This window comes from Trypanosoma conorhini (assembly GCF_003719485.1).
Source record: "Trypanosoma conorhini strain 025E chromosome Unknown Tco_14.4_contig_00039, whole genome shotgun sequence".
Taxonomy (NCBI): domain Eukaryota; phylum Euglenozoa; class Kinetoplastea; order Trypanosomatida; family Trypanosomatidae; genus Trypanosoma; species Trypanosoma conorhini.
The window spans coordinates 20,398-44,870 of record NW_021704130.1 but is presented as its reverse complement, the minus strand read 5'-3'; the positions used below and the strand labels follow the sequence as shown (position 1 = coordinate 44,870).

Genomic DNA, 24,473 nt, shown 5'->3' with positions numbered 1-24,473 from the left:
GAGAGAGAGAGAGAGAGAGAGAGAGAGGAATATTTATATATAAGTTGGTTAACTGCCGAGGTTGGAGACGAGGGGGCAACTGTGAGGTTACCGCGCGTCCGTCGGCAAACAACACAGACAGGAGAGAAGGGAAGTCGGCGACGCAACACGTGCACACGCAGGAAGGAAAGTAAGCGAAGGAGAAAAAAAAAAAAGGAATTGCGGTCTCGACACGATGGGCTGCTCCGGTTCGAAGGAAAAAAAGGCGCCTCCGGCGGCCCCCGCGCAGCCCGCCCCTGTCGAAAGGAAGGCGCCGCCGCCCGTTGAGGCACCGAAGGAGGTCGTCGTGGCGGTGAAGGAGGAGCCGAAAAAGGAGGCGGCGCCGCCGCCGTGGCTGTCCCGCCTCCTGCGGGTGGAGACGGCGAAGAAGTCTGCCTACAGGTATGTGAGGTGCGACGTGGAGGGCGCGGCCACCTCCTTCTTCCCCCCACGGGGACTCTGCTACCGTGTTGAGCAGGGCGACACATGGCTGCTGTACAACGACACACTGAACTACGAGATGCATGTGCGTTACCAATTTAGCCCGGACGCCAACGTTACTCCGCTCGGTCGCGCCACCGCGCAAAGCGAGGAGGACGGCTCGACCGTCGTCTCGGTGGTGGTCTATCCCCTCGAGACGGTGGAGTTCGTGGGCGGCGAGAAGGGAAGCTACAAGGCGGACGTGTCGGCCCAGGCCCTCTCCGACGAGTACCGGCAGAGCCTGCGGCTCCTCACCAGGGCAGCCACGGAGGAGCTGCAGCGCGTTTCGGAGCTGGCGAGCAGTCCCCTGGACGACGAAGCCCTGCTTTTGAAGTGCCTTGAAGCAACGACCCCGTACGTTGACCTCAGCTTTGCGCCCTCTGAAAGGATGTTCTGCCGTCCTGACGTAGATGGCCGCCTTATTCCGGCGACGGAGCTACGACGGGCGACGGAGTGCCACGGCGTAAACCCGAACGCAGTGGATGCCATCCGCGGCGCCGTCATCCCGCAGTGCGTTGACTCTGGGCTTCTTTGCGATAACTGGCTCATGTGCGCCGTGACCGCCCTGGCGGAGGATGAGGAGCGTGTCAAGGAGATGTTTGCGCTCTGCACCCCGGCGGAAAAGCGCTTGGGCGCGTATCGTCTCCTGCTCAACAAGAATGGCTGGTGGAAGCCGGTCCTGGTAGACGATTTTCTACCCACCGTGAATGCTGTGCCGTGCTTCGCACGCGTGCTGGATGACCCGGCGGAGTTGTGGGTGTCGCTGCTGCAGAAGGCGTACGCCAAGTTGCACGGGTCGTACGCCAGCATCACAGGCGGGGACGCCGCCCACGCGCTGAGGGACTTCACAGGCGCCCCGTCGTACCGGTTTGACGAGGCCTGGGTGGCCGCCGCCCAGCAGCGGGCGGAGGTGCAGGAGCTGCTGGACAAACTCACACGCCACCTCGAGGAGGGCAACATGGTCCTTCTCAGCACCCCCGCGGCGACGGGCGCCCAGGAGGGCGCACGCAACGGGCTGAGGGCCGGCTACACGTACTCCCTGAAGGCGGTGCGCCAGTTCCCAGACTCTGGCGTCACGCTGCTAAACCTTCGCAACCCGTGGGAGCCCGCGGAGCCGTGGACAGGGGAGTGGTGCGCGGGCAGCAGCAAGTGGGAAACGCACAAGGAGGTGCGCTCCGGCTGCAACCCGGACTTTTCTGTCAAGGATGGCTCCTTCTGGATGGAGTGGGCCGAGGCCGCCAAAGAGTTTGACGGATGCGGCGTCGTTTTCCTCTCGCGGAAGCCGGTGTACGACTACCGCGTGCGGGGCGAGTTCAGCCACGTGCAGCCTAGCGTCGTCTTCATGGTGCGTGCCGCCGAGCCCGTAGAGGTGATGCTCACTCTCACGCAGCAGGACAAACGGGGTGTACCGCTGGGGACGCCGGAGGCGAAGCTCTCGCCCATGATGCTCAGCGTTTCACGTGGCGAGGGTAACAAGCAGCGGGTGGACAAGAACAGCTCAGCCGACCCGGAGGCGCCCAGCGAGGCGTTCACCTTTGTCGTTGCCCGCGAAGTCGCCATGACCTACACCTTTGAGCCGAGTGCGGAGCCGTACTTTGTTGTCCCGCGCATCCACCGCAAGGGAACCTCGGAGGGGCGGCAGAAGGCGTTCGTCCTCGGCGTGCGCTCCGCCACGCCGCTGGAGGGCAAGCTGGACATCCAGTTCACCGAACTCGCCGCCACCAACCCCGTCCTGCAGAACCGCGTGCAGTTCGTCGTTGAGGACCCAGAGGAGGTCATCCGCCCGCTGCAGACGAAACTGCCGGGCGAGGCGGTGGTGACGAGTGCCGGCAGCAGGTTGTCCACGGCGACGATCCCCGAGCGGCCGCACACGGAGCCGGAGGAGGCGAAAAAAGAAGAAGCGGCGGAGGAGGAGGAACTGGCGGAGGAGGCTGCTGCCGGGAAGGAGGCGGCGGCGGCGGAGGTGGAGGACGCCAACGACAACCCGCCTTTGCCGCACGACGAGCAGGCGGAGGAGGAGCGCCTCAAGAAGGCGAAGATGAACGGCGCCGTGGACGCCGGCGAGGAGGGCGTGCACGCGGGGTAGCGTGGCGGCAGGGGCCAAAGAGGCGCGGGAGGGGCGGCAGCGCCACAGCAACGGACGGGCGCCGGCGAGGGGAAAAAAATACGGACCGCCGAATGATGTTCCCCCGCCCCCTCCCCTCGCAAAAACAAAAAAGAAGAAAAAATGTATCGAGGAGGTATAAATAAAGTAGCAAACGAAACAAAAAAGAAAAGAAAACGTGGGTGGTGGTGGGCGGAGGAAAAGAAAAACAAGGGAGGATGGTGTGGATGGGAGAAAAGTGACTAAAGAGGAGAAGGGGGCCGGGGCCTGCGGGCAGCTCCAGCGTGCACGCGCCGCTCGAGGGCCGCGTCGGGCTGCTTGGCGCACGTCTGCGGCGACGCGCGCGTGTGTCCCGCACGGCCTCGCGAAGGAAGAGAAGGAGGGAGGAGGGAGGGGGCGGAACACAAATGAAAACGAGCGAAACAAACCAAAAAGAAACCGGTGTGCGAATCGAGGAAGCGGACGTGGAAAAAAAAACAAAGGGTCGGGGAGGACTGGGAATTAGCAAGCAGGAAGGAATAAAGGCGGTCTAGGGGGAATGAAAAAAAAATAAATAAATGAAAAGAGAGGCAGATGCGCGCATGCAGGCGTACATGTGCGCCCCACGAAAATAGCAGAATAAGCAACGTAACAGCCCAACCAAAATAAGAGCCAAAAAAGACGAAGAAAAAAAAGATGTAAATGAAAAAAAAGGAAATGTAGGGAGCATAACTGAGGTGCCTTGGAGTTTGACACATCAAACGCGAAGGAAAAGGGAGGGCGCCATTAGTAGAGAGCCGGCTGCACGTTCAGCCACCGCAGCCTCCCGTCCCCGCACAGGCAGCAAGGCGGGGAATAGGGGGAACGAAGAAAAAAAAAGAAACGAAAAAAAAACACGATCTTGCCACAAATCTTCTTTTATTGCTTTTTTCCTTGTTGACTTGTTGACTTGATGACATTTTCATTTTTTGTGTAATGTGGAGACCGTGAGGCCATGAGAACCTTGGCGCCAGGAAGAGGAGATCCGCAGATTGAGAGAAGCGGGTGGGAAGAGAGCGAGAGCAGGGCGGGAAGGGGTCGGTAAGTCTGGAGGCGGCGATGTACAGAAACTGAGGGAAAAGCAGTTGTTTGCCGAGTCTGCCTTTCGAACGTGCATGATGGCGTTAATTGAGTTTGTGTGAATTTTGGCTTCTTTTGTGGCCACAAACTTCGCGTCCCCACTTCAGCGCCGCCGGCGGCGTGACTGGACTGTGGGCGGGCGCGGGGTGTGTGCCTGTTGCCGTCACCGCACATCTTCACACACGCACATCTTCACACACGGCTCCATGCGTATATATGTATAAATAAATAAACATATTTGCATCCCCCCGTGGTACTCCTCTTTTTGGCTTCTTCTTCACATTTGAGAGTTGTGACTTACGCCTCGTGTTCTTTTCTTTTTTTTTCCCGTCTGATGTCCGGTGAGGTCTTTTCCCTGCACATTTTTGTTTTAGACCCCTAACATATGTTTTTTTTTTCTGTGTGTTCGATTTCCGTCTCCTTTGGCCGCCGATGAACGTTCGTGTATGTAATTCCTGTACCAGAGCTGTTTTCTTTTTTTTCTTCTTCTTCTTCGTGTTTCCTTCGTCACTGTCGTCTTGTTTGCGGCGCTGCGTCCTCCCCCACCCCCCGGCTCTTCGTCTCTGTGCGCCTCCCGCCCGCCGCTGCGCCGCCCCCGTGGACTTCTCTCCCCGCGCTTCTGCCGCCCTTTCCCTCCTGCCGTGGCTTTAGGGACAACGACGGAGCGCACGCCTCGCCAGGCGGCGCTGCTTCTTTGGTCCCCGTGAGAAGCAACAACAACAGCAGCAGCAAGAAAAAAAATATGGACGACGGGCCCTGCGGCATGGACGCCGCGCTGCAAGACACATCGGTGGCGAACTGCCTGCAGCGGCACAAAGTGTGGAGGGCGGTGAAGTGGGGGACGCTCGCACGAGTTGCTCAACCGTTACGAAGCGGGCGCGCAAGGGGCAGATTTGCTTCTCCCGCACCGTGCCACCGGGAGGGCGGAAAAGGGCAGGCAACGCGGCGTTTGTCGACCCAGGCGGCCTAACGCGGCCGCTGTAACCACGCATCCCCCTCGCGTGTTTCTCTTGTGAGTCTCCCACAGGGGCTGACATCGCTTCTTTGCGTTCACAGGACTCTGTCACAGCCCCCCTTTCCTCTACGGTGCACGGAAACCGTGCTGTCAAGCTTAGCGTTTATTCGGCTAGGACAGAAGCAGGGGGCGACTGCGTTACCGTCGCATCTTTCTCACAGTTGGAAGTCCCGCGGCAGTGGTGGAAACTACTTTTCTCCATCGGAAGACATGCGTCAAGCAACGTGATTCCCCGATCTGCCCGTCTGACATAGTGGATTCCGTCAGTTTTCCACTTTTATGTGCGTAGTTGTTTGCACTCCGTTGCTTGATACTTTGTTTTGCACAGTCCATGGGCCTTTTTCAAGGCGCTTGTTGGCACTTTGCATCGGCGGCGCATGGACGGCCCGTGCCGCCACCGCAGCTCCCTCGTGTTTTTCTTTCCAGGCGTTCAATGTACGGAGTATCGTTTTTTGCGTCTCTTTTCCCCTCACTAGACTGGAGTGACCGATGAATTTCTTTTGCTTCTTCTTTGTTTTATGATTCTACTGCTGCTCGTGTTGAGGGGAGCTGCGGCGTTTCTCTGCTTTTTTTTTTGTCGTTGCTCTCCGTGTGCGTGTGTGTGTGTGTGTTGGCGTCCCCCGTGACTTACACCGGCGTGCGCGGCGTACCACGCAAACACACGCACACGCGCAGCAGGGCGAAGGCAGCGACAGTTGCGCGGCGACGCCACCCCCCTGCTGGGCGGCTCCCCTGCGAATGCGCCGGCTCCCGTGCACGGCGGCGACCGACTCCGCCGAGGAGAACGAGCGGGGCGTTAGTAACCTCCTGCCCGGCAAGTGGACGCCAATCCACCGCTCCAGCGCGCCCGCCGTCCGCCTCTCCGAGTGCACGCATCCCAGCATCGAGGAGGAGTGCACTGGCGTTTCGGGCGACGGTGAAGTTAACGCGCCGCGCGCGCCACAAAGCTCCTTGCCAACGACGATCGCCCTCCCGCAAGGGGGTGGTGCGGGCGGGAGCGACGTTAGGGCTGGCAGCGCACACGTGACGCGGCCCGCCGGGCCCGCCACACCCGCGAAACGGGGAGATGCCGTGCCCCCCAGTTGCCCCGCGCGGCGGAGCTCGGGCCGCACTGGCGTGGACTTCGCACCAGCAGTGCTGTCTGCGAAGGCGCTGCTCTCCCAGAACACGAGGGAAACGCTGCCAGGAAGTCCGCCGCTCGCATCGAGGTGCCCTAGTCCTCTCCGACTGCCGTTGTGTAACTCCGTGCTGGAGGAGGCGCAGCATGCAAGGGACCCGGCGCCAGCACAGCAGCCAGAGAAAGTGGAGAAGGGGTCGCAGGAGGAACACCTGCTCCCTGGCTCTTGCCGTCCCCAGCTGCGGCAGCAGCAGCAGCCATCATCATCGCCGCTGTCTCCCAATGCCGGAAAGGGTGTTGGGTTGGAGACCGAGGCACATCAGCACCGCCTTTCCTATCCGCCTCGTGGCGTGAGAAGGGGAGCTCTGATGCGCCGACCAAGGAGGCACCCTGCGGCGACTGTGTTTTCCACCGTAGACACGGTGGCCACGAGCGACAGCACCCCCACAACAGTTTCACTTCCGGCGCTGCAAGCACCGCTCAGAGAAACGCCGCGACCGCCCAACGCTCCCTTTTCCCCTGAAAGAAAGAAGGAAAAAGGCTTCTTGTCGGCGGTGCCCGAGAGCAGGTCACCGCCGTCCGTGGCGTCTGCCGAGAAGGCAAGCAAGAGTGTGTCTGTTGCGTCCGGCGCTGGCGCTGCTAGTTTGGCTCGGCCGGCACAATTCCCGGCTTTCGGTACTGCTCTTGAGGCAGGGTCCTCTGCGGTCAACGCTTCTTCAATTCTCCCTGCAGGAGGCAACGCCGTAGGCGAGGAGAAGCGTCCCGCCCCCAAGACGATGGGAATGGCCGCGACCAGAAAAAGGGACTCTGGACCATCACACATGACCTTAGCTAGTGGGACTCACTCTCATGCGGCTTCTTTAAGGCGTACCCCCTCCCGTGGTCGGCTGAGTCGGCTAGTGCAGCGTGTGTCGGACGCGGAGGTGCTGTATCTCATTCGCGAGCACGTTTATCGAAGCTACAGTGGCCCGCGGTGCGACGCCTTGATTGAACTCTGTGACACGCTTCTGAAGGAGCTTGAGGAGAGTCCAAGCGGGCGTGGTGTCGGCCGCGCGTCGGAGAGGGATGGGGCTGCCGCAGAGGACGATGACGGCGAGGGGGATGGGAAGAGTTCACTGGGCGCGGCTGAGGATTATTCTTCCGACGAGGATGAATTTGACGACGGCAAGATTAGAGAGACTGCGTACCCCACGAGCGACCCGCATCGGAAGTACTCGTTTGCCAGTCCCGCTGTTCAAGGGGCAACCACGCGCGTTTTCAGCTCCGGCATGTTGTACAAAATCAGGACGGAAAGTGGGGAGATCTTCTTTTTTAATGACACGTTGCAGTACGTCATGGTGGTGCGGGTGCGGTGCCAGCTCTGCGGCGACGAGACGATCGATGAGAAGGTGGTCCAGGCAGAAGTAGGCGGTGGCGAGACGGAGCTCACGCTGGCGGTCCCGCCAGAGGGAACCAGCCTTTTAATGCAAACTAGCAGGACGCTTCCGCGAGTGCGGGTGAAAGGCGTCAGACCACCAAAAGACTTTGCTGCGCCCTCTGTGCGGTACAACGTGCAGGAGATCAGTGCGGGGGTTGACAAGGTCCGGGAGAAACTGGGGCCCTGGGACCGCGCCGGGGACCAGAAAGCCTTTCTAAAGTGCTGCCTTAACAACGGACTCAAGTTCATCGACCTCCAGTTTCGTCCAGCTGCCGCCTCCTTGTGCCGTCCAGGGGTAGACGCTGTGACGCTGACCCCGCTGACGTGGCGACGCCCCGCTGGCTACTTGATGCTCACGGAGGTAAGTCAGGCACGCCTTTTTAGAAGAAATATCTCCTGCCAGCTGGTGCGCCAAGGCTCTCTGCAGGACCACACGGTGATTGCGGGCATTGCCGCCGTTGCCACGTTCCCCACGCACGTCCGCTGGATGTTTCGCCACCCAGTGAGCTCCGCGAACGGAAAGCGCGAGCGTGCCGCTGGTGCCTACCGTGTCACCCTCTGCATTGGCGGCTGGTGGACAACGCTGCTCCTGGACGACTACTTCCCGGCCTCGCTGAAGGCGCCCCTGTTTGCGAGGTGTGCTGTGGACCCGCGTCGCCTGTGGGTCTCCTTTTTGGAGAAGGCGTACGCCAAGGCGCTCGGGTCCTACGCGGCATTGTGCTCCGCCGACGCCCTTGAGGTGTTGACCGACTTTACCGGCTTCCCCTGCCGCAACTTGGATGAGTTGTGGTCGGAGGCGGCAAACAACCCTGAAGCCGCAAAGCTGCTCTATAAATATATTCATACCTGCGCCAGACGAAACTTCCTCGTCATGGTGTACACCGCCTCGCCCTTGACAAGCTCCTCTGCCTCTTCTCTTGAAATCACACGCCGTTTGTCCATGCGGTTTATTGGCTCCGCCGACGCGCTACCGCTCTTTTTGCCCGGCCACGTCTACTTTATCACCGAGGCGCTCTACTACGAGGACTTGGACCTCTGCATGGTTCGGCTGAAGAACCCGTGGACCTGGTGCGCGGCTGGTCAGCCGCAGACGCGAACCAAGTGGAGGCGTTCCAAGTGGTTTGAGCAGCCAGAGAGCAGCCTGACAATGGGCGCCGTCGGCGGAGCCACGCCGCAGGCAAAACGCGAGGATGGCGGTGGAAGTAGTGAGACCGCGTTGAGGAAGAAGGAGTTGGGAACGATGTGGCTGGAGTGGTCGGAGGCGCTCGCTTCTTTTGAGGGCGGCGGCGCCTGCTACACCCTCTGGAGCTGGCACGACTACCGCGTCCAAAGCCGCTTTCGTCAGCACGTTCCTGCCGTCGTTCTTGAGGTCCGAGTTGGCAGAAAAGTGGAGGTTGTCCTGACGCTGTCGCAGGAAAGCCGGCTGCGGCATCTCGGCACCGCAACGACGCCCCCGTATAAGGCAATGCTTCTCTTGGCCTCGCGTCACGTGGCGGCGTCGAGGACGGAGGCCCTTGCGTACACGAGCTCCGGGGATATTGAGCGCCCGGGCGGCAAGATGGTCTACTGCGCGGCACGCGACGTCTCCTTGAAGTGCAGCCTTGAGCCCAAGCACAGTCCGTACTACGTGATCCCGCGGCTGCAGAGCCCCGACGGCCAGGAGGAAACACCGTTCGTTGTCTCCCTCCTCTGCGACGTGGTGGTCGGGGGTGAGGAGGCCCAAGTACACTTCCGCCGCCTGGATCCATCGTGCCAGGTCTTTCAGGATCCGCGATGCTTCACGGTGAGCGCGGAGCTGTGCACACCCGTCACTGCCACCTACCAGCACCGCACACCCGCGGGTGTATCTACTTGCGTGGGGCAGTGCATCAAGCAGTGAAACAGGCGTTGTGCGACGGGCGTGGTTGCTGACGCTCAACTCGCGCTCTCCGCGTCGTCTGCGTTCTGCGCCAGCGTGAGGCGCGCACACCCGCATGCGCCTTCAGGCTAACGCGGCGGCTGGGAAGTCGCACAATTGCTATTCTTGCTATTATTATTATTACTATTATTATTTACGGCTTCAGTGGATGTATTTTCATTTCTGTTCCCCCCTCCCCCTTCCCTCTGTGTGTGTTTTATGAGCTTGTGTCTGCTGTTTTTTTAAAAAAATATTTCTTTATATTTTTTTTGTGTGTATTTTGCTTGGACCACCCCCTCTTCCGCAACGCCGCCTGATGGGCGCCGCTGCCTGCTGCTGTCCCCCGTCGCCTCGCTGGCGGCGTGCAATACGGCGCTTCTGCTTGAGGCTGACGCGGGCGCCGCCGCAGGCGCCCCACCCCACGCACGCACGCACGCACGCACGGAAAGGGGCGGGGAATGTTGGGGAGGCGCGGGTGTTGCGGCGCACATCGCGCCCCCTCCCTCCCCCTCTTCCTCCGCACGCTCCCACTCGCGCACTTTGTGGCACGCGTCTCCTCCTGCCTCTACTCCCCCGCGTAGGTTACCGCACACAGCCGGCACGGTTTCTTAGAGGGACTGTGCGTGGAAGCAAAAGCAACAGCAACAGCAACAACCTCAGCCGCTGGCCAGGCCGGAGGCAATGAGCCTGAGCGTCGCGATGGACAGCTCGTACCTCATGCCGTTTCCCACCGACCTGCAGCCGATGGAGGAGGACGAGCTGCGTGCCGTGGCCGTGGCGACCCCGCTGCCCGACCTCCTCCCGAGAAGCTTCGACGAAATTCAACGCATGCGACGCATGCGGAAGGACGCGGAGAGCGGGAAGAAGTACGTGCCGCCCCGTCACGACTTGCCGCCGCCGTACGTCAACGACGACGAGTGCGACGAGTTTGAGGACGCGACGATCAGCACGGCGCTGGAGAACTTGTCGTGGCTGACGCCGAGCCAAAAGTACCACCTGAAGGGCCCTGGCGTGGAGGGGGACGTGTCGTCCATGTTCGACAACGGCATGCTGTACAAAATCATCGTCGACGACGGCTCATGGTACCTCTACAACGACACTGAAAAGTACGAAATGCATGTGCGGTTCCGCTTTGGCGCCAAGTCGGAGTTGCAGCCCGGCGAGCGCGTGGACATCTTCGTGAAGAGCAACAAGGAGCTCGAGGCCTGCCTCATCGTCTACCCGCAGGAGACGCTGAGGCTTATCTCGGGCAAAGTGAACGGGTTCAAGTGCATGGCGAAGGCCGTGCCACTGAGTGACGAAAAGCGAGCGGAGCTCTTCTCAGATGCGAACAACGAGGCACTGGGGACATTGTCTCGTATGGCAAATGAGCTGAACGTTGACGGCGTGAACGCGTTGGAGGAGGGAGAAGTCCTTCAGCACTGCATTGCGCATGAGGTGCCGTACGTTGACTGCGGCTTCCCCCCATGTAACGACTCCCTGTACCGCCAGGATGTCGACAAGTACAAGGTGCGCCTCCTGCCCTGGGTGCGTCCGGACGCGTTTATTCCAGGCGAGCAGCTCAAGGAGGTGCGCCTCTTTCGTCGCGTCATTCTTCCCTCACACGTGACACAGGGCGAGATTGGTGACAGCTACCTAGTGTCCGCCATGGCCGCCCTCGCCGAGTCCAAGGACAGGGTTCACGACGTCTTTCGCCACCCCGTCAGTGCCGCGCACGGAAAGGCGGAGCGGGCCCTTGGCGCGTACTGGGTGACGCTGAACTACAACGGCTGGTGGTGTCCCGTGCTGATTGACGACTACTTGCCGGGGTACCGCGGGGGACCGGAGTTTGCGCGGTGCGCGATTGACTTGCGCCGCATGTGGGTGGGGCTGCTTGAAAAGGCCTACGCGAAGATCCACCGCTCCTACTCCAACATCGCCAGCGGCGACCCCCTTGAGCCGTTGCAGGACTTCACTGGCTTCCCCATCACCCGCTTTGACCTCCTCTGGGAGGAGGCCTTGAAAGGTGACGAGGTCCTGTTTAAGCGCATGATCCTCTACGACAAGAAGGACTTCATCACGATGCTCTACACCCCCCGCAACGATGCCTCGGACGGCCAATTCGCGAATGAATCCACTAGCAATGCCCCGACGGATCTGGAGAATCGCTACAAACAAATGGGGCTGCAGCTGCATTGCGGCTACACGGTCCTGCGTGTGCGGTACTTTGAGGACTTTGATCTCCGCCTGGTGCAGATGCGCAACGCCTGGGGCACGGGCGAGGAGTGGACGGGCAGCTGGGGAAAAAACGACAAGCGGTGGGAGAAGTACCCAAGCGTCAAGGCCGTCTGCTTCCCTGACGGCGCCAAAGTCACGGAACTCGACCGAACCTTTTGGATGGAGTGGAGAGACGTCCTGACAACCTTTGTCGGCGGCGGCGTGTGCCACGTGAAGCGCAACTGGTACGACTACCGCATTCGTGGGGAGTTTAACGACGGCCACCCGACGGTGTGTCTCGAGATCAACGTTGCGGACCCCGTGGACGCGTACCTTGTCCTCTCCCAGGAGGACGAGCGCGACGGCGACGGGCTGGAGTACGCGGCGATGCTCATCAGTGTCACCCGCCACGGTGGCAAGAATGAGAAGATGGACTGCACGAGCACCGTGGATGTGGAGGAGTCCGACCGCCAGCTCAGCTTTAACTTTGCCCGCGACGTCGCGCTGCGCTACACCTTTGAGCCGCAGGGCAACCCGTACTTTGTCTTCCCTCGCATCCACGACAACTTCATCTCCCAGCCGTACGTCCTTGGCTTGCTGATGGACACCTACGCCGGGAACGGGATCCGGGTGGAGTTCAAGGCCATTGACCGCGACTGCAAGGTCTTCCAGAACATGCCCAGTTTTTCGGTGAAGGGCATGACGAGGGACGTCAGCGCGGAGTATCAGATTCGCACCCCGCGGCAGCCGATGGAGTGCATGGGGGCGGAACTGAAGGATGAGCGGCTCAAGGAGTTCGGCATCTACGAGGCTTAGAGGCTGCAGCGGTGCAGCGTCATGTGTGAGGCCCCTGAGAGGCCAGCGGGACCCCGAAGAAAAAAAAAGACGTGAAAAAGAAAAAATAAGCAATGTGCATATATATACACACATATAATAATTGTTATGACATCTACGCCAAGAGGGCCGCGTGGAGGTGAAATGCGAGGGTGGGGTATGGCGCGTGCCAGCAATGGTGCCGGGCTTCTTTTTTTTTTTTGAGTGGGGCGGACGAACGCTGAAGGGCGGGGAGTACGGAGGTGCACAGGGCCTCTCGCGCCCACTTTCCGTGTCGTCGCCGCCCTCGCCAGGCATCGACTGCAAGGGAGGAGCGATGTAGGCCCAAGAGTGCACTCCCCGCGGCAGGCTCGTCTCACACGCCCATAGTCTATTGTTATCTGTATTTGTGTGTGGTCCCCCCCCTCCACTCCTATTATGTACTTTTCTGCTGTTTTGCGGTTTTTGTTTAACATCTCCTCTCGCGAACTCTTCATCGGGGGCCGGCTTAGGCCCCCCGCAAATACCCTACTGTTCATCTATTCCTTTATCTATTTCTGTATCTCTCGGCGCGCGTGCATCTCAGTGCCTTCTGGTGCGTTGTTTTTTTTTTTGAGTGATTCACCGTGCGTTTATATGCGATTATTTTTTTGTTGTTGTTATTTTTAGTTTGTTGTGTCGTTCTCTTGACTCCACTCAACGTGGGCGTCGCAGCTCACATGCCCCGGCGCCCAGGCTTTCAGCGTGAACGTAGGCGGTACGTCTGACATCTTCTGTATTGCTGGGCAATCACCGCCCCGCCTGCCCCTTTGGGTGGGTGTCTGCGTGTCTGTGTGTGTGCGGGTGTAGAGGGAGGGAGGGGGGCGTCGTGTTTTTTTTTATGCCCAAGTGTTAAATCGTGTGACGCGCGGCACTTCTGCAACGCCGTGAGTTTCATGTTTTTTTTGTTTTTTATTTTGAGCGAGATAGAGAGAGAGAGAGGGGAGGGCAAAAAAAAAAGTAGATTTGTAGAGTACACAAACACAAAAACTGTGCCCGCGCCGAGAAAAACCGCTCATGTGCATACTTTCAGTCCGTGTGTGTGTGTGTGTCTATGTGATAGCAGCGATTCTTATAGTGTTAGTATCTGTATTTGTAATATTTCAACTTTCCCTTTGCGTCTCCTTCTCAAGGCGGAGTGGTGCAGTTGGTACTTGGGCGGTGGTACGTTTTACCCGACACCCCCCTCCCTCATTTCCTGTGGGGCAGTCACGTGCAGCACGAGGATAGCAGGCGCGCGGTGGCTTTTTGCTCCCCTCGGCGCGGGCTTTGTTATTTCCAGTGCGTTTCCCCCCCCTGCAGCGGCACACATAACGGCGGCAGGGCGGGCCGCGTTCACGGAGGGCGTTGAGGCGAGCCACCACGCCGCTGGTGGGAGAGGTGTGAGTGAAGCGGGGGACCAGAAACTGTTGGCGGTGAGTAGGAAATTCACCGTGGGGCCAGGAAGCGGGGGAACTGATAGAAAGACGCAGCGAAGCCCCAATCTACTCGAGGGGTGCGAGCTGCGAGGCAGACCGCGAGAGGAGAAGGGGCTGGGGGAAAGAGAGGCGGCGCCCCGCATGGGACCGGACTATACATACATATATGTGTATATATATATTGTCTATTTCCTTTTTTGTTTGTTTGTTTGTTTGTGGCTTTGTTTTTTTTTGTTTTGTTTTTTTGTGCGCCTGCGTGGAGTGCCGCCGACGACTCCAGTGGGAGGTGGCGAGTTCCTCGCGGCTGCGGCTGCGGCCGCGGCTGCGTTGTTGCGCTGCCCGCCTGCTTCACGAAGTGCCATGACGCCCGCCACGAAACCCCTGCTTTTCTGCCTCGCCACAGCCCTCTCTCTGCCTCCCCGTGAAGGCGCGCAGGTGCGGCGCCGCACCCCCCGCGGAGGAGCACGCACAACCCCTACATCGCCGTTTGCTCGGTCGTGCTTTGCCGCTTGCGCGCGAGTTGTGCGCGTGAATGTCCGCTGCCGAGGCGCCGCGGCCACCGGGAGTGCCTGCCGGTTACCGTGACAGGCTCGTGCATTTTTTCCAGCGGCATGATGCGACCAAATTGAGGCGTGTCGATGCCCTGCTGGAGAAGTACGCCGGGAAGGAGGAGAGACTTCTGCATGCGTTGGCCCAGACGTACGCATCACGGCCGCCGCGGCCTGAGGCTTCCCCTGCGGACCCGCCGGCGCGTGGCCCGCAAGAGGAGTGTCCTCCGCCTGCTGAGGGCCACGGGGAGTGCCGGGCGGCCGCCGCGGCGCTTCCCGATGCAGACCAGCCGCCGCCGTCGACAGCACCCGCGGAGCGAGACGATTACAAGCGGCGCCTCACGTCATTTTTTCTTCTCTACGACTCCGCAAAGGTGCCGCACGTCGACACTCTTCTCCGCAAGTATCGTGGGAGGGAAGCGGGGGTGATGGAGTCGCTTGTGCGTCGCTTCGGCCCTGAGCCTTCGAACCTCAAGGAGCCCCCTTCTGCGGAGGAGGCGGAAGAGGTGTCAGTTGTGGCGCCCATCAGCGACGCGGCGCTTGCCGCGCGCTTGAGGCGGTTCTACGCCCACCACGACGCAAAGGAGCTGCAGGGCAGCCACGTGGATGAGCTGGTTCACAACTTCCGCGAGGCGCCAGAGGCTCTGTTCGAGGAGCTAACACAAGTGTACGGGCCAGAGCCGGCGGAGGCGGAGGCGGTGCCGCAGCCGCAGCCGCAGCTGTCAGCGGAGGCCAAAGGCGAGGCGCTCCGCCCAGCAGAGAGTTCCGCGACCCTGGCGCCGGATGGGTCCGTGACTGATGTCGGCCCCACTTTGAGTGGTAGCACAGTTCTGTCAGCTGCAACTGCGGAAAAGAGTCCGCGGGCGGTGGATGTCTCGGCCTTTATCAGTCTGTTCACCGCCGAGTGGTGCCCGACAGAAGAGCAACAGGCAGATGCTTCACGGCGCCTTGACGCGTTCTTTCATCCAGGCTCTGCGCGGCCATCATGCCAAGCCGCACAGCGTTCGCCATTTGCGGTAGCAGCCGAGGCCAGTTTGGACCCGCACACGTGGCTGCCGCCCGATGCGCCCCAAGAAGAGCTGCAGCGGTGGCGAGAAGACAAGCTTCTGCTTCCTGATCGTCTTGCATGGCGAAGGCGTCAAGCGTCGAGGCGATGAATATGCGACAAGAATTTGTCGTTGCGTCTTCTCCTGTATATTTATTTATTTCTGTCTGCGTATGCATTCCTCGATAGCTTTGTATTGACTTTAACGGTTTTATAGGCCGCCGCAGCGCACTGCTGCGGTTCATTCCCTGCGACTAGCCCCCACATGCATCCCGTTATCCATACGCATTTGCATGCGTCTGCCGTTACGCGCGGAGGTGGATACCCTGGCCTATCTGTCTGTAGTGCGTGCATCGCATCCTGTTGCACTTTCCTTCTCTCCTTGTAGCTCCCATAGGCGTGACGCAGAGATAACATCTTGTTATATTTACGAGTGCTGACTGTTTGGTTTACCGACACACGGCATGGGATCCTTCCTCTCTAAGACCCCAGGGAAACCGTCGAACGGGCCGTCGAGGGGAGTTAAGCCTCCTGATGCTGCTGCACCTCCACCTCCAGCTCCACCTGGCGAGGTTACTGCGGCGGGGGCGCAGGCGGGAAAAGAAGTGGCTCCCTTTGAAGCACGCATTCGCCGTTTTTACACGCACTACAAACCGGAGAAACTCGAAAATGTCCCGAGGATTCTGCGCGAGTGGGACGGGACGGAGGAGGAGTTGATGCAGATGCTGGTGGAGCGCTACGGCCCAGAGCCAGCGGCTGCTGAAAATCCCCCCATAACGCCACCAAAAGCGGCCGCCGCGGAGGCCGCAAACATGTGGGTGCCGCGTTTTGCGCGGCATCTTCTGGCGTATCGACCCGGAAAGCTGTCGCGCCTCGGCAGGATGCTGCAGCATGCGGAGGGCACAGAAGAGGCGATGCTGGTGTCTCTCATCGAGCAGCTGGGGCCGGAGCCGGAGGGGCCGCTTCCCGATCTTGTGCCTGACACCGTGCTCGTCGTCCGCGGCGAGGTGCCGACGGAGGCGGCCGAGTCCCAAGTGGCGGAAGAAGGCACGGCGGAGGAGAATAATGTGGCCCCGACGCACTCCTTCAGGCGCCGGCTGAGCAGTTTTCTCGGTGTGCGGGCCCCCGAGAAGTTGTACACGCTGGAGGAGTGCCTCCGCCAGCATGCCGAAGACGAGGAGGGACTGTTGGCGACACTGCGGGAGAAGCACGGTGCGGACCCGACGGAGGAAGAAGCGCAGGCGTACTTTACGCAGCGCCTCGAGGCACTGTACGCGTGCCACGAACCAAGCAGAGTCACCTCCGCTGCGGGCGAGATTGCGGCACAATACGGCAAGGAGGAGGAGTTCTTGCAGGCGGTGGCCAACGAGATTGGTGCCGACCCCATGATGGTGCCACCGCCTGCCGAGGCACATGCGCATCTTTTCGAGTATGCCGACGCGAAGGAGGCGGAAGCCCCGTTGCACGAAGCAAGCAGCCCTGAGCAGCAGTGCACACATGCCCAGCAAATGGAGGCGGAGGCGCTGCAGAGCCTTGAGGTTTCCCGGCCCGAGAATGCGAGCAACCACACGGCTGGTGGACCACCCGACGAAGCCACTCTCCCTGCCACCAACGCGCCGGTCGTGAATGCTGAACCACCCACCGCTACCGCCCCGGCGCCGTTGCAGACGAGCTCAGGGACGGAGGGCAGCTTCAAGCATGTGACGGAAACGTTTCGTCGCATTATGGAGGGGCAGCAGCAGCAGATTTCAGCACTTCAGGCGGACCTAGATCGTATTCGCAGCATCATGGAGGGGGAGTTTCATGTGCTCTCACAGAAAGGCCCTCTGTTTACCCCACTGACTGTGAGGGAGCCGGCGGGCCACGCCTCCGTGCCCTCCCCCTACCCCGCACCGCAAAGCCCGCAGAGGATTCAACGCCTCAACGGTGCCAGCTGCGGCATTAATAAAACCACCTCGCTGGGTCGCCAATTGTACCGTCATGATTCTCTTGACGGGCTCCTCCCACCTCCGCCAAGGCTCCGCCCACCTCGTGATGCTTCCCAAGCCACTCGAGCGCCCACAGTCAAAGCTCCATCACTGTTTGTGTTTCGCTGCTCGTCGTCCCCGCGACAGGTGCGGACACTCGCAGAGATGCGACTGGAGTATGAACGGGAGCGCGAGGGCATCCGTTCCGCAGAGAAGCGGCTGCAGGGTTGCAGCGTGATCCTGTAGGCGCCTTGCGCGTTTCTGCAGAAGGGGAATACATCTCTGAATTTGTGCTATCGTACCTGAGGGACTCGTCCAGTGGAATCAACTCTCCCCCTTGCGTATGGTACGCCGGGTGACTCCGGAGTTGACGCAGAAGGAGGTATTTTCATTGGGCCTTCCTCTTTGTTTATTTTTATCCTCTCTGACTATCAGTGTGTCTGCTTAGCTCTACTTTTATTTGATAGTTTAGTTTTTCCTTTCCCTCTCCCTCTCTCTCTCGCTTGCTTGCCTCGCACTGGGTGAATGGTTCTGCTGTACTTGCCATTGTGCTCGCGATTGCTTGTCGTCGCCGCACCCCACTGCTGCGTTTCGCGCAGTTTGCGGCGCGGAGGGTGCTCGTTTTGCATTGACCTTGGTGTGGGGTGGTTGCCCCGCGGTGCGCGCGCGGGCGTTGCCTCGTGCGCGCTGGCTGCAACCCACCGCCACATGGCGGCTGCAACTGCGTCACTCACTCGCTTCCTCTTTAACTTTTTGCCTCTTCACCGTGATGGAAGGCGCATGAATGCGGCCCCCTTCCCGCGTGAGGGGGCGTGGCAAAAAACTGATGCACCAATCGGCGCGCCCGAGACGCCTGCGCTCAAAGTTGGTCTGTCGCGTTTCTGCAGCGGCAGCGCCTCGTTCTCAAGGACGCGTACTTCACGTCTACTGTCCCCCCTCACAGGAAGTGTGCCTGGGCGCAGGAAGAGAATGTGGTGCCACGTATGAGCCCTTCAGTCCGTGGCTCTGCGCAAGTTAGTGGGGTACACGTTGTACACCGCTGCCTCTCTGTGAGCGCAGGACGTGCTGCGCATATTTCCTCCACCCGTACATCACGTCTACGCCTCCACCGTTCAACGGCAACAGTAGGTCCCCTCGTTTATTTATTTACTCCTTCTTTGCTTCTCTCCTGCCAAGGACGGTTCCATCGGTGACGTGGATGTGAGATGCATGTGACTGCTTACCCTTCAGCTGCCCTGACCTCAGGCCCCTAAAGTTGCCAGACTATCACTCATGAGACAATGATATTTATGCCTCGCTCTATACATCCATCCTCCACTTATTCTCCCTGGTTGTTGTTGTTGTTCCTTAATACTTTAGGACCCCCATACCCCAAGCAGCCACCGAAAATGAACGACGAGCCCCAAGTTGCAGGTATCGATGACCCGCTAAACGATGGCGTGGAGCTCCTCGAGGTTGCCAAGAACCCAACAGGCTATTCCAAGCTTGAGGCCGTGGACCGCGTCAAGGTTCGCATTGACAGCTTAAACCAAGAACGTGCGGAACGCGTTGCCAGACGACGGGAGCCAGATAGTACCCTCAAGCGACTACTGCACCGCATTATACCTTACGGAGGCATTATTTCGTCCGGCTGCAACCTTGCCAGCTCGTCGCTGGGTGCTGGAATTCTTGCCCTGCCGTACGCCTTCAACAAGTCCGGACTGGCGATGGCGTTGGTGTACCTTGTGGTGATTGGCATCCTGACCGTTTACTCCTTCACCCTGTTGGGCATCGTTGGAAAGCGGACGGGGCTGCGGAACTATGAGCAGATTACAAAATCCCTTATGGGGACGGGCGCAGACTATTTTTTAGCCCTCAACATGTGGCTTATCAGTTTTGGTGCTGAAGTCTCCTATGTGATCTCCATGGGAGACATTATTGGTGCTTTCATTAACAGCTCTCCCGATGCCCCTGCGTACCTCAAAACCCTCTCCGGTCGTCGTCTGTTGACGAGTGCTGTGTGGATTGTTTTAATGCTGCCACTGTGCCTGCCGAAGGAGATCAATTCCCTGCGCCACATCTCAGTCATCGGGGTTCTCTTGGTGATCTTCTTTGGGATTTGCATGGTTATTCATTCTGCACGCAACGGCCTTGCTCATGGTATTCGTGATGACCTGGTTTACTTCCAGACAGGCAATCAAGCAATTCAGGGACTCTCCATTTTTACCTTTGCCTTCCTGTGCCAGCTGAACGCGTATGAGGTCTATGGGGAAATGTACAAGCCAAGTGTTGCCCGATTTACAAAGAGCGCCGGACTTGGTGTATTTCTCTGCTTCTCGCTTTACTTTTGCTCCGGGTTGTTTGGCTACCTGGAATTTGGCCCGGCGCTGACAGGCACTGTCCTCGAGCGGTACAACCCGATTGCGGATAAAATGATGGGTGTGGCGTACGCTGGTCTTATATTGAAGCTTTGCGTTGGGTACGGGCTGCACATGATTCCCGTGCGGGATGCAGTCTACCACGTGATTCACGTTGATGTGAAGACCATAGAGTGGTGGAGGAACAGCCTCGTTTGTGGATCCATGGCAACGCTGTCACTCATTGCGGGTCTCCTCATTCCGAGCATCACGATTGTGTTTGGCCTGGTGGGAGGGTTTTCTGGCGGTTTCATTGGCTTCATCTTCCCCGCCCTGCTGTACATGTACAGCGGCAACTGGACGCTGCAGTCGGTTGGGTACCTGCACTACTTTGGCACGTACCTTCTGCTGCTGGTTGGCGTGATTGGTGTCGTGTTCGGGACCACGTTTGCCGTCTACGGGGAGATTATTGCCTGAGAACCGTTGTGGCCTCCCCGTTTAAAGCCCCAATTGCGACGTGCCTAAGTTAAACCTCATTTTGGTTTTTGTTTTTACAGTAGGATTTTTTTTGTCTTGTTTTCCTTCTCTCCCTGCGATTTATCAACGATTACCTAATGTTGTATTTGCTATGACTTCTTTGTGGCTTTGTTTTTTTTTATGCCTTTCCTTGATTGTCGCTGTCAGCGCAAAGTGTGGAGCGGTGCTGAGGTTCATTAGTTGTTCTCCCTTCTCCCACACTTTCCTGCACTTTGCCTTTTGTGTTTTTGTGTGGTGTGCCTCTGCGTTGCTGCATGAACGGTATTATATCATTATGGTGCGTAGGGGACCATTTTTTTCTTCTTTTTTTCTGCACAAAACTTTTCGGGGACCGGCATGAGAACGATTTTTTGTTTTTGTTTTTGTTTTTAGCGGATAGGGACGAGTTGTGTTTTACGGCCTTGCCGCTTTTATGGCTTTCTTGTGTGTTTTTTTTCGTTTTTTTTTTCGCGTATGCCCCTCGCCATGGCGGCGTACGCAGTTCTTTTTTCTCGAAAAAAAAAAAATTGTGTCTTTCATCCTCGTAACCGCCGCCGCCTCTCACGAAGAGGCGGCTGGTGACTGCGGGGCCCTGATGGCTGCCACTTCGTGTGCGCACAAGCGGAACTGGTCCCCGTGGGGGCTCCACTGGCTCGCCTGGGCGTGGGCCTTGGCGGAGGAACCCCCGCTGAAGTAGCGGTGGGGGCGCTGGGCGCCTTCACCCACACTCTGGTTCTTTTTTGCTTCCTCCCTCTTTTCTTTCCTTGTAGGAGGATGGGGCACGGCCCCCGCCAGGCGCCCAGCCTTTGGCCGTGCCTGGCCCAGGACGCTGTTAGGGTAGCGGCCTTGTTTCCGCCTCAGTGAGGTGCGTGGGACGCGGCGTGCCCAGTCGGTGGCGTGAGAGGAGTTGTTGCGGGGCCCTCCTGCTGCACGCTCTCTGCCGCCCGTCTCATCTGCCCCGCTCTCGTGCGATCTGTTGCCTTGTACTTTTGTCGTTGGTCGAGTGCCAACGCCTCCGCGTGGGAGGGTGGCAAACAGACAAGGCCGCCACTATTCTCGTGGCCTGAATGCTTCCGCTCCGGCCTCGCTTTTTTTTTATTGGGGTTTTGTAGCTCGCCACGGGCCCTTTGCCTTTTGCCTCTGCAGGTTTCACTTGTGTCTCTGGGGAGGTGCGCCTCGCGTTGGCCTTCCGTGGACGCTTTTTTTTTGTATTTGTCATTCTTGCGGCCCGGCGCTGCCATTTTGTCCGCCTTGCCGCTTCGTCGTGTCTATGGCGGGCGTAGGTTGCCGTCGTCCACCGTGTGCGCGAGGATGCCGGAGGCGTACTCGGGCGTCAGCATTGTCTTTGTTTGTTTGCCTCTTGGGCGCACACCCGCACCTGGCGCGGCGAACGGTGCTGTGTGTGACAGCCGCAGCTCGGGGACTCTGCCGCAGAACGGGGGGTTCGACGTGTATGCAGCCACGGCACTCTGCGGGCACCGCAGGCGGTGAACACAACTCTTCCCACCTCCCTGGTGGGTCTGTCGTTCACGCTGTAGCCCACCGCATCGGTGGAAGGGCTTTCGGCGTTGCGCGTGTGTTTCTTTTGGGGCTGACTCTTGGGACTGGCCGTGACGTTGTTTTATGTTGCCTCTCACGTCGTGCGTAGCTGTGGGTTGATTGGGATGCCTCAGCCGGCACGCAAGCCTCTGCACCTCCTTTCGTTTTTTTTGTTTTTGCCTTAAAAACAATTCTTCTTCCCCCTTTGGACGTGTGCCAAGTAGCAAGTCGCGTGAGCGAGCTCCAGAGTGGAAGTTGTCAAGAACCCGCCTGTCGCACGGTTCTATGCGTGAGGTTCCAACCCCAGGCGCGCGGGAGCCGAATGAGAGCAGCGACAAGGACCCGCTGTTCGCGGAGCAGGAGTTGGCGGCCCTCGGCAGCGCGGAATGCGGCGGGGAAGTAAAGGCGGCGGTGGCCCCAGCGGCCTTGTCGCTTGCGGAGCGGCGGCTGAAGGAGCTGAATGAGATGCGAGCGGAGCGTGTGGCCAGGCGCCGCAACCCCGAAAACATTTTCCTGCGGGCGATGCATGTAGTTATGCCCTACGGCGGCATCGTGTCCTCCGCCTTCAACCTCGCCAGCTCGACGCTTGGCGCCGGCATCGTCGCGCTGCCCGCCGCGTTCCAAATGTCTGGGATCCTCATGAGTGTTTTGTACCTCCTCCTCGTGGCGTCGATGGTGGTGTATTCCTTTGTGCTGCTCACCATCGTCGGCGAGCGGACGGGGCTGCGCAGCTACGAGAAGGTGACACGGCTGCTGCTGGGCCGCGGCGCAGACCATCTCTTGGCGGTTCTCATGTGGCTCCTCTGCTTCGGCGGGGACGTGTCGTACGTCATCTCCATGCTGGGAATTATTGGCGGGTTCGTCAACAACTCCGACTCCGCGCCGGAGTACCTGAAGACGCTCTCCGGCAACCGACTGCTCACCGGCATTGTGTGGCTCTTCCTCATGCTTCCGCTTTGCCTGCCGAAGGAAATCAATTCGCTGCGCATTGTTTCCACCATCGCCGTCCTGTTCATTGTCTTGTTTGTCATCTGCATCGTCATACACGCGGCGCAAAACGGCCTTAAGCATGGGGTGAGGGATGACATTGTGTTCTTTCAGACCGGCAATCAGGCCATTACCGGGCTCTCCATTTACCTTTTTGCCTACGTGAGTCAGGTAAACTGCTATGAGGTCTATGAGGAGCTGTACAAGCCCAGCGTGAGACGCATGACGAAGAGCGCCATTGGGGGAACGCTGCTCTGCATGGTCTTGTACCTCGTCGCTGGTGTGTTTGGGTATTTGGACTTTGGCCCCGCGGTGACCGACTCCGTGCTTGTGCTGTACAACCCTGTGGAGGACAAACTGATGGGGGTCGCCTACGCCGGCATCATCCTGAAGCTCTGCGTCGGCTACGGCCTCCACATGATTCCCTGCCGCGACGCCCTCTACCACCTCCTCAACCTCGACGTGAGGTCGATGCCGTGGTGGAAGAACTCGTTGATCTGCTCCACACTGGCGTTCACCTCCCTCATGGCCGGCCTCTTCATCCCACGCATCACCACCGTCTTTGGGTTGCTTGGCTCCCTCTGCGGTGGCTCCATCGGCTACGTGTTCCCCGCGCTAATGTTTATGTACTGCGGCAACTTCAACCGCCGCTCCGTCGGATGGGGGCACTTCATTGGGGCGTACCTGCTGCTGCTCGTTGGCGTCGTCGCCATTGTCTTTGGCACCATTGCTGCCTTCTACGCCGAGCTGAGTGCCGTCTAGCTGTGCCACCCCGCTCCACAGGCCACTCTCCCATTTAGCCCGTCCTTCCGGTTGGCTGCGAGGGAGATCTTCCTCTCACACAGTCTATACGTATGACCGAACTTTTTATGGGCTTCGTTATTTACCACACCTTCTTCTTTTTTTTATTTTGTTTTATATATACATATGTATTGCCCTGAGCCGTGTGCAGTGTGGCGAGCCTCAGATTGAGTTTGCAGATGCGTCGTACCCCGTTTTGCCTTCTTTTTTTTTCTTATTGTTGTAATGATATTTATACATGCCCCTCCACGCATTGACGTCTCGTTCATGGACGTCGGCTGTAATTAACACAAAGGAGAGGCCCTGTGTGCTTGTTACTGGGCCACTTTCTTTCCTTCCAGCGTTGTACCGCTCCGAGCGGCACATCTGGGGGTACTTCACTGGCGCCGCTGGTACGCCTGAAGGCCCTGTGTGTTGGTTTTGTGCTCCTCCATCTTCCACATTTTTCCCCCTCTGCGTCCCTCTCTCTCTCTCTCTCTGTGAAAGGAATAAGGAGGGGTGTGGGTGACCGCCGTATCCGCATGGCCACACAACTCGGTTTGCAAGAGGAGTGGTGCTGTTTTTTTTCTTTTTTTTGCCTCACTCTTCTGCCGTGCCCTGGCAGGCACGGCGGCTGCCACACCCAAAACTGTTCCTCCTTCTTTTCCCTCGCAAGGAGCGTTGCCGCAGTGGTGCATCCCTCCACGCCCGCACGGGCGTGCCCTTCTGCCTTCTTCCCCCACCTCTCTTCCGTTTCACGGCACCTTTGCTCTTTTTTTTATTTTTGCTCTTTTTTTTTCTTTGTGTGCGTACGCGTGCGCCTGCGTCACCGCCGCCTCTTTCCCCGCAGGATACCCGTCTTAGTGTGCGGTCAATACTAACAGTGCCGGCGCAAACTGTGCTTGTGGCTGCGACTGCCGCGAGCACTGAGGCGCCGCTTGGCCACTGGGGGGTGAAGGGCCGTGACGCACCACCCACCGCCCTCCGTAGACACCGCGCGCGCCGTATCGTCGATATTAACCCCGGTTACTGTTAGCCCCCCCCCCCCTTCTTTTCAGGGGCCGCCCTCTTCTTTTTTTTTTCTTTTCCCCCTGTAGCGCTCCGTTACCCTTCACTTCGCCCTCTGCGTCTGCTGGGGTCTGC

At 59.1% G+C, this 24,473-nt stretch overlaps 9 protein-coding genes across 9 annotated transcripts, besides 20 other annotated features; 8 read left to right on the top strand and 1 right to left on the bottom strand.

Annotated features, from left to right (window-relative positions):
* Nucleotides 1–27: a microsatellite.
* Nucleotides 28–214: 187 nt separating this feature from the next.
* Tco025E_01253 (cytoskeleton-associated protein CAP5.5) lies at nt 215–2,584 on the top strand (the record flags this gene model as incomplete). Its single annotated transcript, XM_029368191.1, has 1 exon — nt 215–2,584. The coding sequence occupies one exon, from the start codon at nt 215–217 to the stop codon at nt 2,582–2,584; it is 2,370 nt and encodes a 789-aa protein (XP_029231598.1).
* Nucleotides 2,585–2,970: 386 nt separating this feature from the next.
* Nucleotides 2,971–2,997: a microsatellite.
* Nucleotides 2,998–3,448: 451 nt separating this feature from the next.
* Nucleotides 3,449–3,475: a microsatellite.
* Nucleotides 3,476–4,171: 696 nt separating this feature from the next.
* Nucleotides 4,172–4,223: a sequence feature (GA-rich).
* Nucleotides 4,224–5,304: 1,081 nt separating this feature from the next.
* Nucleotides 5,305–5,326: a microsatellite.
* Nucleotides 5,327–5,453: 127 nt separating this feature from the next.
* Tco025E_01252 (putative calpain-like cysteine peptidase) lies at nt 5,454–9,128 on the top strand (the record flags this gene model as incomplete). The annotated part of the gene is made up of 1 exon (XM_029368190.1): nt 5,454–9,128. The coding sequence occupies one exon, from the start codon at nt 5,454–5,456 to the stop codon at nt 9,126–9,128; it is 3,675 nt and encodes a 1,224-aa protein (XP_029231597.1).
* Nucleotides 9,129–9,267: 139 nt separating this feature from the next.
* Nucleotides 9,268–9,301: a microsatellite.
* Nucleotides 9,302–9,566: 265 nt separating this feature from the next.
* Nucleotides 9,567–9,590: a microsatellite.
* A 51-nt stretch (nt 9,591–9,641) lies between these two features.
* Nucleotides 9,642–9,679: a sequence feature (GA-rich).
* A 95-nt stretch (nt 9,680–9,774) lies between these two features.
* Nucleotides 9,775–9,807: a microsatellite.
* Nucleotides 9,808–9,827: 20 nt separating this feature from the next.
* Tco025E_01251 (calpain-like protein) lies at nt 9,828–12,158 on the top strand (the record flags this gene model as incomplete). Its single annotated transcript, XM_029368189.1, has 1 exon — nt 9,828–12,158. One exon carries the CDS (start codon nt 9,828–9,830, stop codon nt 12,156–12,158), a length of 2,331 nt encoding a protein of 776 aa, XP_029231596.1.
* A 644-nt stretch (nt 12,159–12,802) lies between these two features.
* Nucleotides 12,803–12,838: a microsatellite.
* A 127-nt stretch (nt 12,839–12,965) lies between these two features.
* Nucleotides 12,966–13,002: a microsatellite.
* Nucleotides 13,003–13,113: 111 nt separating this feature from the next.
* Nucleotides 13,114–13,136: a microsatellite.
* Nucleotides 13,137–13,230: 94 nt separating this feature from the next.
* Nucleotides 13,231–13,253: a microsatellite.
* Nucleotides 13,254–13,765: 512 nt separating this feature from the next.
* Nucleotides 13,766–13,794: a microsatellite.
* Nucleotides 13,794–13,860: a microsatellite.
* A 284-nt stretch (nt 13,861–14,144) lies between these two features.
* Nucleotides 14,145–15,317, top strand: Tco025E_01250 (uncharacterized protein; the record flags this gene model as incomplete). Its single annotated transcript, XM_029368188.1, has 1 exon — nt 14,145–15,317. One exon carries the CDS (start codon nt 14,145–14,147, stop codon nt 15,315–15,317), a length of 1,173 nt encoding a protein of 390 aa, XP_029231595.1.
* A 352-nt stretch (nt 15,318–15,669) lies between these two features.
* On the top strand, nt 15,670–17,418 carry Tco025E_01249 (uncharacterized protein; the record flags this gene model as incomplete). Its single annotated transcript, XM_029368187.1, has 1 exon — nt 15,670–17,418. The coding sequence occupies one exon, from the start codon at nt 15,670–15,672 to the stop codon at nt 17,416–17,418; it is 1,749 nt and encodes a 582-aa protein (XP_029231594.1).
* Nucleotides 17,419–17,645: 227 nt separating this feature from the next.
* Nucleotides 17,646–17,677: a sequence feature (G-rich).
* Nucleotides 17,678–17,697: 20 nt separating this feature from the next.
* Nucleotides 17,698–18,159, top strand: Tco025E_01248 (uncharacterized protein; the record flags this gene model as incomplete). Its single annotated transcript, XM_029368186.1, has 1 exon — nt 17,698–18,159. The coding sequence occupies one exon, from the start codon at nt 17,698–17,700 to the stop codon at nt 18,157–18,159; it is 462 nt and encodes a 153-aa protein (XP_029231593.1).
* Nucleotides 18,160–18,560: 401 nt separating this feature from the next.
* Tco025E_01247 (putative amino acid permease) lies at nt 18,561–19,985 on the top strand (the record flags this gene model as incomplete). The annotated part of the gene is made up of 1 exon (XM_029368185.1): nt 18,561–19,985. The coding sequence occupies one exon, from the start codon at nt 18,561–18,563 to the stop codon at nt 19,983–19,985; it is 1,425 nt and encodes a 474-aa protein (XP_029231592.1).
* Nucleotides 19,986–20,044: 59 nt separating this feature from the next.
* Nucleotides 20,045–20,088: a sequence feature (A-rich).
* Nucleotides 20,089–20,391: 303 nt separating this feature from the next.
* Nucleotides 20,392–20,415: a microsatellite.
* Nucleotides 20,416–20,881: 466 nt separating this feature from the next.
* On the bottom strand, nt 20,882–21,265 carry Tco025E_01246 (uncharacterized protein; the record flags this gene model as incomplete). The annotated part of the gene is made up of 1 exon (XM_029368184.1): nt 20,882–21,265. The coding sequence occupies one exon, from the start codon at nt 21,263–21,265 to the stop codon at nt 20,882–20,884; it is 384 nt and encodes a 127-aa protein (XP_029231591.1).
* A 583-nt stretch (nt 21,266–21,848) lies between these two features.
* Tco025E_01245 (putative amino acid permease) lies at nt 21,849–23,312 on the top strand (the record flags this gene model as incomplete). Its single annotated transcript, XM_029368183.1, has 1 exon — nt 21,849–23,312. One exon carries the CDS (start codon nt 21,849–21,851, stop codon nt 23,310–23,312), a length of 1,464 nt encoding a protein of 487 aa, XP_029231590.1.
* Nucleotides 23,313–23,809: 497 nt separating this feature from the next.
* Nucleotides 23,810–23,830: a microsatellite.
* A 272-nt stretch (nt 23,831–24,102) lies between these two features.
* Nucleotides 24,103–24,133: a sequence feature (A-rich).
* Nucleotides 24,134–24,473: the final 340 nt, after the last annotated feature.